The 15,733-nt window shown below is 42.4% G+C and overlaps 1 protein-coding gene across 1 annotated transcript in view; it reads left to right on the top strand.

The window, feature by feature from the left end:
- The window catches only part of EGFLAM (EGF like, fibronectin type III and laminin G domains), a 261,390-nt gene that overhangs the window by 194,143 nt on the left and 51,514 nt on the right, over positions 1 to 15,733 (top strand). The window contains exons 14-16 of the mRNA XM_036767943.1: positions 6,517 to 6,642; positions 7,472 to 7,715; positions 15,220 to 15,331. Of these exons, the coding sequence (XP_036623838.1) occupies positions 6,517 to 6,642; positions 7,472 to 7,715; positions 15,220 to 15,331 (482 nt within the window). The remainder of the gene's footprint in view (positions 1 to 6,516; positions 6,643 to 7,471; positions 7,716 to 15,219; positions 15,332 to 15,733) is intronic.

Raw genomic sequence — 15,733 nt, forward strand, 5'->3', positions numbered from 1 at the left:
GTATCCTGGGTGGGAGGAAGGTAGAAGCAGAAGATACAGGAACATACAGGGTGTTGTTTGACAGTCATAAACCAGTTTCACTGGAGGAGATGGCTCATGGACTGGGAGATAAGACTGTAAAGGGAGATTGGGGCCAGATTGTGGAGGCCTTGGAATTCCAGGCTAATACCTATGTCTTATTTCATAGACAATAGGGAACTAACTTTTTTTAATAGGAGAGTAACATGAATAAAGCAGTGTTTTCAGGGAAAAGTCTCTCTGCAGAGTTAAGGAAAGACACATTTTAAGGAGGAGACTCAAGACAGTTAGAAGGCCATCGCTATAACTTGGGAGCAAAACAGGCAATAGTAACGAAGGCTAAAAGTTAACAGATTCTATTTAGGGTTTGGTGCTTGAGACATTTTAAGGAAATGGAAGAATCTGTTATTAGGAGATGCATCTAATGCACCCCTGTTTACTGAAGGGAAGGAATTGCTCCCAGCCCTACCACTTTTCCTCACTCCCACCTCCATCACCATCCCTGCACATCTTTCTTAGCATAAGACTCTCTTTATAGACACTTTGCCATCCCACAGCTGACAGGTCCACATAGAGAAGGGATAGAAATGACCAGCACTCACATTTTCTCTCGGGTTCCTATGTCAGCAGCCTCCTTTGAGAAGGTAGAGAGTGAGGGAGAGATCCCTGGGACCAACCAACCTGGGATCGTGGAAGCAACAATAGGATGACCCATGGGGGAGCCCTTGGAAATCAGATGGCTGCCTCTGTCCAGCATTGGGAAGAAGGTTTGTCTGCCTTTGCTGGGTCCCGACAACATCTCACCCCCAAACCCAGGCAACTCTTCTGTTTGATCTTGGGGAAGAATTCAAAGTAGAAGTAAAACTTTAACCTGTGTTAGTTTATCAGATCAAAGCTAGACAGTCAGTGGGCAAGGACCAGACAGACTGGGGCAGGTAAATTTTTCAAGTCTGGAAGGCACCAAAATAAAATTAAAAAAAAAAAGGAGCAGAAAGACACTTAAAACAACTTGTGAGTCAGCTTGGATGTATCTAGAACCCAAAAATGTAGGCTTGAGGCCCAACTCAATCATTAAGTGACTGGCATTGAGCAACTTATCCCCTCTGGGCTTGAGGCTCTTCATCTAACCATTGGGGATAATGACATTTGCCCCATCTACCTCACAATATCGTGAGTAAAGCACTTTGTATCTTGTTGAATGTTATGGCATGATGGGAATCTTTATTATTCTTCTTACTTCGTAGGTGTGCCTGGGCTGGCCCCTTAAGGGAATCCAAATGTGTTTCTCTTTTTCCAGCCATAATGATGAATCACAAAAGCCCTGGCCATTTTTCCTGGCCGGGGTTCCCCTTGCTCTGGTTTTAACTGTCATAGGACAGAAGCCTCTTCTCCGATAGGTGACTGGCCCAGGAGTAGCACTGACACGAAAATTAATAGGCAGCCATCACCTCACAGGAGCTGACAGATAATGCAGATGTTGCTGACTTGAGCAAGTGCCTAGACCTGCCAGCCTTTTGGCTTCCACTTCAATCCATTGCTTATCTCTACAAGTTCCACAGGTGGTATAAGACAAGGGGCCAAGTGGTTGGCTCCTGGACTTCAAGAGCCAGCTATCAGGTTATTGGATTTTTTCCTTATGAATTTTGATGGCAAAAGTCAATTAGGTTATCTTTCTCCATTTTTCCTTAAGTATACCAGAGGCAGCCTCGTATAGTGGATAGAAAGATGGACACAGAATCGGAAAGTAAAGGATTCAAATCCTACATCAGTCAGACACCTAATAGCTATAAGTCTCCAGGCAAATCACTTGGCCTCTTTAGTCTCAGTTTCTTGCAAATGAGGAGGTTGGACTTAATGACCTCCAAGGTCACTTCCACCTCTAAATCTGTGTCCGGTGTTCTTATCCTCCAGGACACATGCTCAGGTCTTGCTATATTTCCCAATTCTTTGTTTTGAGTTATTCAGCATTAAAAAACTTCTTGTAAATTAAAAAGAAATCCAGCAGGTTACATGCTATGGCAGTGGACTTTTCTGATATAAGCAAAGGTAAATTTCTTGTAATGTCATCATCTTCTAAAAGAGGCTGGAGAAGCCGTGGTAACTCACAGAGCAGAATCAGAGAACCTCAGAGCAGGCAGGGACCGCAGAGGCTGCCTAGTCTTGCCCACGCCAAAATAGACTAGAAAGCCCCCCAAAATGGGCATTAAAGTTTTGTTCAAATATCTATACTTGGAGGAAGAAATATCACGGATGAACCATTTGTATACAACATGGCTTCACCTCTGAGATCTCTAACTCAGTACCCCCTTCCCCTACAACCCTCACCTCCTTCCTTATCATCTCTTCCAGTGACCACCCCCTCTACACACACACACACACACACACACACACACACCCCTATCAGACATACTCTTCCTCCCACTGTGATCTTCTATCTCTAATCTGCTTTCTCATTGCCCAGTTTTATTCATGCTCTCCAGGCTAATATGCCCTTGGTAGCAAGACCACAGCATCAGAAAATCATTGGCTCTTGGCAGGGCAGGCAGCATAGCAACACTAGATTTGGAGCCAGAGGACCTGGATTCAAATTCTGAATATTCTACTTATTAACTACATGATCCTGACGAATTGATTTACCTCTCTGGGCCTCATCTGTAAAATAAGGAGTTTCAACCATTTTACTTTCGAGCTCCCTTTCATCTCTAAAGCTCTGATTCTAGAAATAGCTCTAATAATCCTTCCTCTCCTCTCTATTCCCGCTTCCAGCTTCCTCATTACCCCCTGAGTAGATTATAGCAATAGCCTACTAATGGGTCTTTTTTAACTCTCTTCTCCAGGGGTGGGGAACCCACAGCTTCAAGGCCACATGTGGCCCTCTAGGTCCTTGGGTGCAACCTTTTGACTGAGTCCAAATTTTACAGAACAAATCCTTTTATTAAGGGGGTTTGTTCTGTGAAGTTTGGATGCAGTCAGAGGGCTACACTTGAGGACCTAGAGGGCCTTGAGGCTGAAGGTTCCCCACCCATTCGACTATTGTACCTACTGTGCTCAGGACCTTGTGCTCAACCCAGTGGGGTATATACATTTCAGACAGTTTATAGTTGGGTAAGGGGATATGGCATAAGTACAGATAACTATAACACACCTTACTGCCAGATTGAACTTCCTTATACACAGATCTGGTCTAACATAAATCAATTAATCAACATTAAGTATGCTGTGCCTGCCAGATTCCTTTTTACAGACATCTTTAGTGGTTCACTGTTGCCTACTACGGATAGTTAGGTGGTGCCATAGTGTATCGTAGAGTGCTGGGCCTAGCTAGAGTCAGGAAGACTCATCTTCCTGAATTCAAACCCGGCTTCAGACACTTACTAGCTGTGTGACCCTGGACAAGTCACTTAACCCTATTTGCCTTGTTTCCTCATCTGTAAAATGAGCTGGAGAAGGAAATGGCAACTCATGACGGTATCTTTGCTAAGAAAACCCCAAAAGAGGCCATGAAGAGTTGGATATAATTGAAAAATGTCTAAACAACAACAAAATTGCCTACTGAGTAAACTTCACACTCTCTTTCTTGGCTTTCAGAGCCTTTCACAGTCTAATGCCACTCTGCAATTCCACCCTTATCTAAAACCACTCCCCACTAGGTTCCAACTAGGCTGCACTATTGAGAGAAATGCCCATTTCTTTCATATATTAATAACTAATTATTGAATTAGAACCAAGGTTTTTCCCCTTTTCTATTTCCCCATTCAGAAATCAACAAGTGTGTGGGAAATCTTTCTCAAAGGTTTTCCCAGCCGGGAAAGCTAAGATCTAACCAAAGACAGAAGAGAAAGTCTAAGTTTAGGTGTGAATTCCTGCTTATTGTGTTTACTTAGGTTTAGGAAAATATGGATTCTCCCTTTTGTAAGACAGGTGAGGATGGAAATTGATTAAGTCTCTTTGACCAAGACTTGAATGCTCAGTGTCATCTATCCCAAAGAGCCTCACTGGAATAAGCCCACCTCTCATTGTAATATTCATTCTCTCATTAATTGTTAACCAGTCAAGAGTTGATTGCCACCCTCAAGAACATCCACTCTTCCAAGGGTGTATAAACTGTGAGCCCACCATCATTAGTCATCTTTGGTCTGAGATAGCCAAATGACCATTCCTTTTATTAACAAAATGCTAGCATTATTAGTAAAATGATTAATTACCTAGAAACTATCTCTCTCCCACTTTTTAAATGTCACACTGTATTCTGTTCTCCAGACTCCTGTGTTTTCACATTTCCGTGCTTTTTGTCATCCTTATCCCTAGGGTGTTCTTCCTCCCTTCTCACCTATTGAATTTCTAGACATTCTTCAGATCCCATCTCAAATATCAACTCCACCAGGAAGCTCTCCTCGATCCATCCAGTTTGGTTATGATACTCCCCTTCAGCTCTCATGTATCTTGTTACGTGACACCTGCATATCATAGTTATCTGTGTTTATGTTATATCCCCTTACCCAACTAGAAGCTCTATCTAAAATATATATCTCTCACGAAACTGAGCACAGTAACTGCTTAATCATTTTTTAGATTTGTAATTGGCAATTTAATTTTTAAAAATTATTTTAATCTTAATTAATTTAATTAATTTGCCAGGTTTATTTAATGTGCTTAGCCTGGGAGATATTTGACATTAGAAGGAATACTGGATTTGGAGTTAGAAAACCTGGGTTCTAAGTTTTCTAGGGTTAAAAAAAACTTATTCTTAATGTGACCTCAGATGACATCATTTGGTCTCTCTGAGACTCAGTTTCCTTAACTATAAAATGAGGAGGTAGAACTACACGACCTCTGAAGTCCTTTCTACCTCTAAACTTGGATTCCTGAGATCCTTACCCTGGGCCCGTCCAAACAGCAGCGTGTGCTGCAGAAATCAGTGAAAGATGGAAGGGTATAGGGGCAGGTCTAGGAAAAATCTGGTCTTCGGGGGTCAAGGTGAGTTCAGAGGCTCCACTGCTTCGGTATCTCTGTGGACTTTGAACTCCGGGGTCACTAGCACAAATCTGCAGATTCCCTAACCGGATGGAGGCCACCGGCTCTGTCTATCTAAGCTCTCAAGGGCCCACCAGATGGGATGCGCAGATGATGGCGAATAAGTTACCTGGAAACGAAATGCTTTTTTCACATCTCATTAGTAACCCCTCTAGTCCTTCCCTTCCCTCATCTGCCCAGCATGCTCTGCCTCCTTCCACCCTCCTTCAGTGTCAGAGGCTGGAGGAATTCTGCAAATACTGACAGAGACAGGGAAACAGCAACATAATGAAACCAAATGAAGGCTGGTCCATCTCACTTCACGTTTCTAAGGATAGAAGGAACCCTGGAGTAACCCAGGGCTGGAATGGTAAAAGAGAAGGTGGTGGGTTATTTGTTTTTTCTTTTGTTAAACTCTCCTGGGGGAAATTCCAAGAGCTAGCTCCTCATACTTAGGAAAAGGCCAGAGGAATTATGGAGTATTGGGAGAGTGCAACAGGCAATTGTTGACCAAGTCAGGGAAACGAGGCAGCATTTTCATTTTCTCAGCTGTCATGGAGCTGCCTCAGACCCCTTCTTCCATCACCTGCTACAGGAAGACATTTTGTTTTCACCTATACTGTTTGTTCAAGGCCAGATTGGAGCCCATCTGTCTCATTTAGCTCTTTTGTGCAAGAGGAAATAATAGTCTACAAAAGCAGCAGAAAAACAGTCAAGTATAAACCAAATATTTTCCATTCCTCGGATGGTGAACATTTGCAAATTAAAAAGTAAATCCCTCACGAATTCCCCCTGATAAGTTCAATGAGGGGAAAACCCACCTCCTGCTTGGACTCTTTCAGTGTGGCATTGCCCTAGGGCACTTACTCATCCCTCATGGAGGGTACAGAGAAGGTGGGAATAGTGATTATGAGGCCCATATGTTACTATAATATGGATTGCAAGCTGCCCAGACAGAACAGTCAACATCCTTCAGGTAGTTAATAAGCTTAGGCCCAGCCACTTAGCTCCTTCAAGGCTTACCAGGCAGGGAACAAACTTTGACTCAATAAGACAGCACTTAAGCTAATTGAGGTTACACAAATTAGAATGCTTATAACATAAACAATCTGGTGACATTCTGAGAGTTTGAATTATGTGTTTATGAGAACAACAGAGAAATTAATTAAAGCAGAAAAGACCCAGTCATCCTGGTGAGTGGTCATAAAAGTGTCTGGTGAATTAATGTATGATTTATTGTTTCCACTGTGTTTGAGAGAGGCTTTGTGGCACCCTGTAAAACCCCAATGGAAATCAGATTAAAATGAAGGGACATTTCGACTTGTCTTAAAAAACTTGGTTTGCAGTTTTGCTGAGGTGGGAATGAAGTTTACAGGAAGGGGAAGTAAATCCAGTGTATTGGGAACAATGGTTCTTGCTTCCCGGTGGGCTGGTGTTAGAGAATAAGTGCCTATCTCTTCTAATTCCTCTTCTGTGTGTGTTTAGGGGAATGCAGCAGTGGCATTTGTGATGAGGCCTCCTGCATCAACGGAGGCACCTGCACTGCAGTCAAAGCGGATTCCTACATTTGCCTTTGTCCCCTGGGATTTAAAGGGAGACATTGTGAAGACGGTGAGAAGGAAGTGAGCCGCTGACTAACTAGCAAGCAGGATAAAGAATGAGAGGAGAGTTGGATGTAGAGGCAGAGTTTGGTGTCTGACTGCTTGCTTGTTCACGTGTTAATGTATTTTTCATCTGTGGAATCATAGTTAGCACCAGAGGGCAATTTGGGAGTTGCATTTTCAGAAGAGGTTAGAGTCCTTTGGCCAGGTTGGAACACCCCTCGTCTCATTTGTTTGGACTGGGGCTTCCAAATAAGCCCATTTCAAGTCAGCTGTACCTTGGGCAAAGTGGGATGTGCTTCATTTGGAGCTTATATGAAACTAAAGAGCCTACAAATGGATGATGTATCAGAAGTATCTGAAGAACTTGTTCACTTGTTCACATTTGGTTGGTTTTTAAGAAGGAAAGCTGTGTTGGGTAGACCATATTCTGGACTGAATGGAACCCAAAAAGAAAAAAAAAATAATCGGGTATCCACAGTTAATCAAGGATCTCCAATTTTTAGGTCTGAATGGAAAGGGCCTTGAGCAATGTCTATTTGTTTGGAGGGCCTGGACCTGTAAATTCATCAATGTATAGAACTTCCATTATAGAAACACTCTCCACCAACACAAATAAACAACCCCTTAGTAACTTACAGTCCTAATGAGTTGCTTAAGGCACTAAGACTTTCTCATAGTCATGTGGCAAATGTCTTGAAGTTATATCTACCTGACTCCAAGGCCAGATCCCTATCCAGTATATCATGATGAATTATTTAAAAAAAAAAATCAGTAATTTCACATCTGTCTCTCCGTGTGTATTCTAATGTCATGTCTGTTTCTTGTGAGACTTTCAGCTTTCACCCTGGCCATCCCTCAGTTCAATCAATCTCTGAGGTCCTTTGCTACAACCCCTTGGCCATTAGAGTCCCAGAATTATCTCTCTTTCATGGAGTTTGAGATCACATTTCGGCCAGAGTCAGAAGATGGTGTTCTACTGTACAGCTATGACACAGGCAGCAAAGACTTCCTGTCTATCAACATGGTGGATGGCCATGTGGAATTCAGATTTGACTGCGGCTCTGGAACAGCTGTTCTCCGGTAAGGGCCACTTCCAAGACCACACCAAAAGAGTCATGCATGGGCATTTTTGGAAACAAACCAAAATTTCCTTAATTGTTTGCTACAAAAGTGAATATGGTTTACACTCCACAATCCAGCACTACCTTTCCTTTCCATCTTGAGCTTGTGTTATACTTTTCCATTGCTTACATTCTAGCCAAACCGGACTGCTCTTTGCCTTCTCTATCTTTTCACATGATTCCATAAGCCTGGAATGTTCTCCTTCCATCTCTTCACCTACTGAGTTCCTTCCTATCCTTTAAAGCAGGACTCATGTGCCATTTCTTCTTCAAAGTCTTCCCTAGTCCCCTTCCCAATTCCCTGCTAGTGAAGAGCCTCCCTCATAGGCCTTCTGTAGCACTTCTTTTTTAATACTCTCTAATACACTTATATGATAATGAATTTTATAGGTATTTTATGCTAGTATTTTCCTCACTTCTATACTGTAGATTCTGGGAGGACAGGATTTTGTTTTGTCTCCTCTAGCAGATTGTAAGCCCCTTGAAGGCAGGAACAGTTTCATTTTTGTCTTTACATCCCCAGTGCCTAGCATGGTTCCAGACACATAGTGGGCACCAATATCCTTGTTGGATTGAATTGCATAGCACAGAATTTTGCAAGCATAGACACTAAGTAAAAGTTTGGTTCATGGATAAATGAATGAATCACATTTAACAATGTCTTCCCTTTTCATGTTTTTCCTGCACATTTCTCTTTTCTGAATCCTGGCCTAATACACACAGATGAGATACTTCCCATAGATAGAGATCTCCTGCCAGCAAAGTTTTTCTTTCTCAAATGACTCCCCAGCAGGTAGCTGTTCTCTGCCCCAAACAATGGAAAATGTTTCTTGCTTGAGGTGAAGATGAAATGCCCTGATTTCTTGATAGGGTAAATAAGGCTTTAATAAATATTAATTTGTCATCATAATAATAACACCTAGAATAGATAAGTGTGTGTGTATATATATACATATACATATACATATATAAATATGTTACACATATATATCACTTTAAGGTTTGCAAAGTGCTTTACAAATATCTCATTTTTATAGCGCTATACTTTCACATGGTAGATAATAAATATTTGTTGGTTAATTAATGAAAATGTTAATGATAACTAGTGATCTACTTCATTATGTGATCCTATGATATGGGTTGTAGGAAAGGGAAGAATATATGGATTTTTTTTTATATCTAGCCATCTCCTTGCCCCAAGCCTAAGCATAATCCAACTATTTTCCCCTTTGTTTTTATGTCTATCTTTCCTCTCATTCTCTTCCCTAAATGGTCAGCAGTTGCCTAGCCTCAGTGGCCCCTAAAAGATTGGGGACCCTAATTTTATACAATTATTAACAATTTTAATGGATCTATTATTTCATTAGTAGGTTTCCATTGATGCCCATGACAACCCATCTATAACTCATTGGGGGTGATTCTTGTCCATGTTCTACCATAGATCCACCATAGAGAATCCATGCAAAATGCTGAAAGCTTTCCTTCCTACAGGTGTTATTTGGCAGAGCCCTTTTTGCCATCAAGACTTGCCTACTAGAGAATTTGCCCTCCCTTCCAAAGAGCTTTATGGAGTAGTCTTCAAAATGAACCAGACTGACCCTGGTATGGCAATGAACCCTGCACAACCACAACCCATCATGGCCCCCCACAAGCCCCTGAGGATGAAGGGAAGCTTTCCTAATCCATTTATTCAAGAGATTTGGAGATGAAGGGAGCCCCACCCAAGACCTTTCTTTTCCATCATTTCCCTTATGGGGAAAAGAACAAAAGTTACTTAAAAACAAATTTATTTTAAAATTACATTTTGTTTTAAATACATCCAGTCCTCCTCCAAGACTTCATGTCAGCATAGCAAGACCTTAAGTTCTTAGAGACTATCTCACCAAAGGGCAGCTCCTACCTGGGACAGACTCAGGTTTGGGTTATGAATGGTCCGTGGGTCTGGTGTCTAAGAGCCAGCCTAGCCCAGTTCAGAGAGGTGCATCACCACCACACTGGCTAAAGAGTGAGGACTTTTTTTGGCCACCCTAGCTTTTAAACAACATCTAGCTAGAAAGTCATGGAGAGGGGCCATGATCAACACTAGCAAAGACTACCCACACTAAAGAGATCCCAGATCCTGGAAGTCTGTGCAAAGCCCTAGGAAAGGAACTGGGAAAACAAAGAAGAGAAAACAGTGTAAACCCTGATCCCAAGTAGCCTACAATCTGGTAGGATAAATGAGGTCTTTTCTGAATCCTTTGACCCTTCCATCTGGTAAGAAAAATAGAATTTGTATACAAGCAGCATGGTACTTGAGACACTGTTCCTGACATCAGAAGAGCCATGTTCCTCTCTCATCCCTGAGGCTCACTACCTTAGACAAGTTACTAAGGTCACTAGCCTCAGTTTCCTCACTTGTAAAATGAGAGGGTTGTTCGAGGTGAAGGGAGCCCTACCCAAGACCTTTCTTTTCCAAAATTTCCCCCATGTGGGAAAGAACAAATGATCCTGAGCATTTCTCATCTTTGCATCCATATCTACTCTTGCTCTGGTACCCCATTGGCGAGTTTCTGCTCAAGACCCGTTCACGTAATGAGAACACGTTTCTTGTTCCTGCGTATGTTCATTTCTTCTCTCCTGAAGCTCCCCAGCATGTTTTTCCTCAATAGTGCCCCTGCAGCAAGAAATTAGGGATCTTTTCCCCCCTTTTTCTTTAAGGAAATTGTCAGCTCTATTCAGCTGACATTCTTTACCTCTGTCTGCCATTTTGGAAAGAGTGCACAGGTGACATGTGACAACTGTATATTGGCAGTAACTGCTGCTCATTCCTCATAGCTGATGGGAAATGCTGGTTGCGCTTGGTTTAAACGATTCTTAAAAACAGTGGTTATTTTTCTTCTGTGACCGTTCCCCCTTATCCATCAATGACACTGCCTGCTATGAGGGATGGTCATTTCTCTGTGTGTGTGTGTGTGTGTGTGTGTGTGTGTGTGTGTGTGTAAGGGACTGTTTAAAGCTGCTAGCTCCAGCTCCTGTACATCAAGACAACTTTGAGTTGTCTTGGCTGATTCTATTTGCATAAGATTATGCAAAACAGTAAAAGCAATTCACCTGAAAGGATTACGTGACAGGTGGAAAAAGGGTGGGGGAGGGGGGAAACCTTGATTATCACCTTCCCCTTTCAAATTTAGTTTCCTCCTGGATAATGGCCAGAAAGAACCAGTGGAGATTATGTCTGGACCTCTTGGCATACCTCACCTGTATCCTCACTTCCCACCTCCTTTGCAGCCACAGCTGACAACGGGAGTCTAACAGCATTTGGGGACGCTGGGGGGGATGGTACAATTCTCCTGTCAGAATGTGGTACCCATTTCTTTTTTCACATGAGGAGCTTTTTTTTTCAGTTGTTCAAAGTAGCTGTAGCCCTCGTCTGTCAGTAAACACAAGTGGGGAAAGAATTCTGGAGTTTTAGGGGTGGTAGGAGGAGGTCAGTTCCTCCAAACATCAGAGCTGTATCCAACACTCGGAGGGGTATTTGAACACTTTCTCATCGTTTGATTCTTCTTCCTCTTTCCAAATGCCTGCATGTCATTGACTATTATGATCAAGCCACAGAGGCATTCAGGGGACCGTTTTTGTATCCCATTTCAAATACTTCTCGTTGAATCCAGGCCCAGAACTCAGTGTTATTCCTAACGGATCTCTCATGCTCTGCCCTTTCAGATCCTATCCATTGCCAAATCTTGTTGCTTCTACCATCACAGTATTTTCTTCTATGAGCACCTTTCTCTCCATTCACACAGCTGCTGCCCTAATTTAGGTCTCATCGCATCTTGCCTGAACTACAGGGATAACCTTCTAATTGGTCTCCTCTGTCTCAAGTCTCTCCCCACTGTAGTCTGTCCTCCATTCAGCTGCCAAGGTGGTATCTCTAAAGCCTAGGTCTGACTGCATCACTCCCAGACTCAGTGAGCTGTGGCTCCCTGTTACATCCAGAAGCAGACATAAACCCTTCTGATATTTAAAGCTCTTCTTAACATGGCCCATTCTTACCTTTCCAGTCTCCTTACTTTCCCACTCTCCATGTACTCCACAATCTAGCCACTTTTGATGCTTCTCATACACTAGACTCCCCATCTCCCATTTCAGTGCCTTTGAGACACTGAGACAAATAGTGTTGGCTATATCCCAGGCCCAGAATGCTTAGCTCCCTCACCACCTCCTCTCTCTTTCCCTGGCTTCCTTTTAGACTCAGCTCAGTTCTCACTTTCTGCAGGAAGTCATTCTTCTTCCCCCCAGTTGCTAGTACCTTCCCTGCTGAGATTACCTCCTATCCACTCAGTATATCTGGCAAGTACCTAGTTATTTACATGACCTCCCCAGTTAGAATGTTAGCTCTCTGACACCAGGACGTTACCTTTCTTGGCAACCCAAATGTTAGCATAGTGCCTACCACACCCTAAGCACTTAATAAATTCTTGTTCACTGACTGATTAGATTAACAGAATCCAAACAAAAACCTAGAATTATAGTATATCAAAACTGGAACTAGATTATTACAGATAATCTAGAACAGCCTTGCTCATTTTTCATGTGGTAAAGAGAGAATCTGAGAAATCACATCTTGCCCAACGGCTGAGACTTAGGGTCATTGACTAATAGAGCTAGAAAGGACCTTCGAGATCATGTAGTCCAATCCTTTCATTTTGCAAATGGAGAAACTTAGTCTCAGAGATACTAAATCCTTCTTGCCCAAAACCATCCAGGTCGTTCAACTCCAAATCATGTCGCCTTTTCATTAAATATTGCTGCCGTTTCCCTCTTCATCAAGAAAATCGCATCAGCCAAGTCATTTTGACTTCAAAAGATTATAGAATCATAGGATCCTAAAACTATGAAGCTGAGAGGGACAGTAAAGACTATCTAGCACAACCCCCTCATTTTACAGATAAAGAAACTGAGTTCAAATGCGGCTAAATGGCTTGCCCAAGGTCACCCAAGTAAGAAGTGTCAGAGGCCAGATGAAGTGGACCTATTTGTCTTAAGCTCAATTTAGTAATCAAGGTTACCAAAATGAGCTCTTAATGAACCTTCTTTATCTAGTGAAGGGAAGCCTGACTGTTGACTAAGCAAATGACCTTTGAAGGAATAGAGCTCAGATGTAACACTATTCAGATAACATTTATTCAGAAAACAAACCACCCAATCCATGGTGCTCCTTCTTTTATTGCATATTGATTTAGCCAAGGTGATTAAATTCTAATTGCTAAGGACAAATCAGGAGAGTATTTGCTAAAGCAAAAAACCTGTCAATATTGTGTCTGCTGCTTTTCCTGGTGTTTTTCTAAAGCTAGTTTGAGCGTGGGAGATACTCATGGGTGTGCTGGAGCCAGCTCCAACAGGTTCTGGAGAGCAATTGTTAATTTTCAACATGAGCACTCACAAATGCTTAATTTATGGTTTTGTTGTCTGACTAGACTTAAGAAAGTAAAGGAGATAAATGTTAATAACATAGATTAAGCTTAAAGGTGTGTTGTGTACATTTTCATTTCTGGAGAATCGGTTGTTAAACATTTACCAGCACACCACTGGACAATTTAATACAGATGCAGAGCTTCTAAAAGTTAAAGGAAAGAGTCCCCAGAGTATGACCCAGTTGCCTCGTCTTCTTTGTGATACTTCATCATAAAGTCTAGTGTACAACTGCCACATTCTGTTTCATGAAGCTATAGAACAACATGACTAGAATATTTAATGTCTGTATTCCACTGGTATTGTCCTATGGATACAAGAGATGGAACACAGCACTCTTGAAAGGAATAAAAAGACTAAAAATGCCTATCACTCCGAGAGCTCTGGAGAGGTGCATGATGGGTATGAGCAGGCTGCACTATATAACTAATGAGGAATTCCAAAGAACTAGAATAAAGGATGTCCTCCGGGAAGTGTATGATAGAAAAATTAAAGATGTGCTAGGAATGTGGGAGGATGAGAATTAATAAGCAGATTGACCAAGTGCTCCATTGTTATTCTTGAGGTATCAAGACAAAACAGGACATTGAGTGGTCTTCCTGGAGTAAACTTAGAGAAGAACAAAAGTTACATTGGGAGGGAAGGTGTAGATGGGTCACGATCTGCGTTGTTAGAAGGAACATCCATGTCAATGAAACCACCACTGCATTCAGGGATCTGTGGCCTTGAGTATCTTATTAAGTCTCCTATGGTTCATTCGGGACTTAAATTCTTTTTGCCATAACTTAATTATAGGAACTTCCTAAGCCATCTTCATCCTTGTCATACAGAAGTCTCGGCATCTAGCTTTAACGATGCTTTGCCCTTGTAGAGAACTTTTTTTTTTTTTTGGTAGAGGGGAAGGCAGGGCAATTGGGGTTAAGTGACTTGCCCAAGGTCACATAGCTTCTAGTGTGTCAAGTGTCTGAGGATGGATTTGAACTCAGGTCCTCCTGACTACAGGGCTGGTGTTCTACTCACTGCACAGCAAAGCTGCCCCAAGTAGAGAACTTTTGAATGCTTTTTTAAAGCAGGTTTGCATTGATTACATCCATTTAGCTTCATGGGAACATGGCATAGTCAATAGAAAACTGGTCCCAGGGTCAGTAAGACCTGGATTCAAGTCCTGCCTCTGATACATCCTGGCTGTGGGACCCTTGGCAAGTCATTTAACCTTTTAGTATGCTAAGCAATTTTCTTTTTTTCCTCCCTTTTCTTTTTTCTTTTTTTGGAGGCAATTAGAGTTAAGTGACTTACCCAGGGTCATATAGCTAGTGTCTATGGCTGGACTGGAACTCAGGTCCTCCTGACTCCAGGACCAGTGCTCTATCCACTGCACCACTTAGCTGCCCCATTAGGCAACTTTCTAAGATATAAGTTGGAAAAAAGGTGCCAACCTACACTGGAAGAGGGAATTTCCTCACCTAGTCCCTTTATCAATGAAGTCACAGGCCCAGGTCTCATCCCTACTTCCTGTTTACCTTTTGTTCAGTCATTTCAGTCACATCTGACCATCCGTGACCCCATTTGGGGTTTTCTTGGCAAAGATACTGGAGCAGTTTGCCATTTCCTTCTCCAGCTCATTTTACAGACGAGGAACAGAGACAAACAGGGTTAAGCGACTCGCCCGGGGTCACACAGCTCATAGGCGTCTGTGGCTGGATTGGAACTCAGGTCTTCCTGACTGCAGGCCTGGTGCTCTATCCTCTGTGCCACCTAGCTGCCCACTTTGGTTATTGGTGGGGCAAGTATTCTTCTTCCCATATTACTGAGGCTGAGAAGATTGAGATGTTGCCCCAGTTATACATCATGTCAGTGGCCAGACCAGGACCAGTTCCCAGATCTATAGAGCAGGCTAGTGTTTTGTCTTGTTTTTCCCACCAGGCCTGGATGATATTTATCTTGTACAAATACAAGAGGAGTCCTCAGGAATGGGAACTCATTCGTAATCAGTTTCCTTCTCCCTTCAGGAGTGAAGATCCTCTTTCTCTGGGTCACTGGCATGAGCTGCATGTGTCACGAACAGCAAAGAATGGGATCTTACAGGTGGATAGGCAGAAGACAGTGGAAGGCATGGCAGAGGTAAGACACAAAGCCCATCATATTATTTTCCTGTCAGTTAGCATCAAGGAACTTAACCATTTTAAGCCTGGGTAAGTATAGAATTGTGAGAAACAACATAGCTTAGTGGATGGAGACCCAGCCCTAGAGTCAGGAAGTCACGGGTTGATATCTCTCTCTCTGGCACATACTGACTGTGTGACACTAAGTGAATCAGTAAACCACTAGTGCTCTAGGCAGCCCTCTAAGACTCTCTAAGTAGCTGAGCTGTTATCGATTTGCATTGGTAAAGATTCTCACCAGGCACCTCCTATACCAGAGAAATCACAGATCTGGTTTTAAGGACATGGAGCCATAGACTCTCAGAGGTGGAAGAGATCTCAGAAGTCAATTAGTTCAAACCATACCTGAACAGTAATCTTC

Source organism: Trichosurus vulpecula, chromosome 1 (assembly GCF_011100635.1).
Source record: "Trichosurus vulpecula isolate mTriVul1 chromosome 1, mTriVul1.pri, whole genome shotgun sequence".
NCBI lineage: Eukaryota > Metazoa > Chordata > Mammalia > Diprotodontia > Phalangeridae > Trichosurus > Trichosurus vulpecula.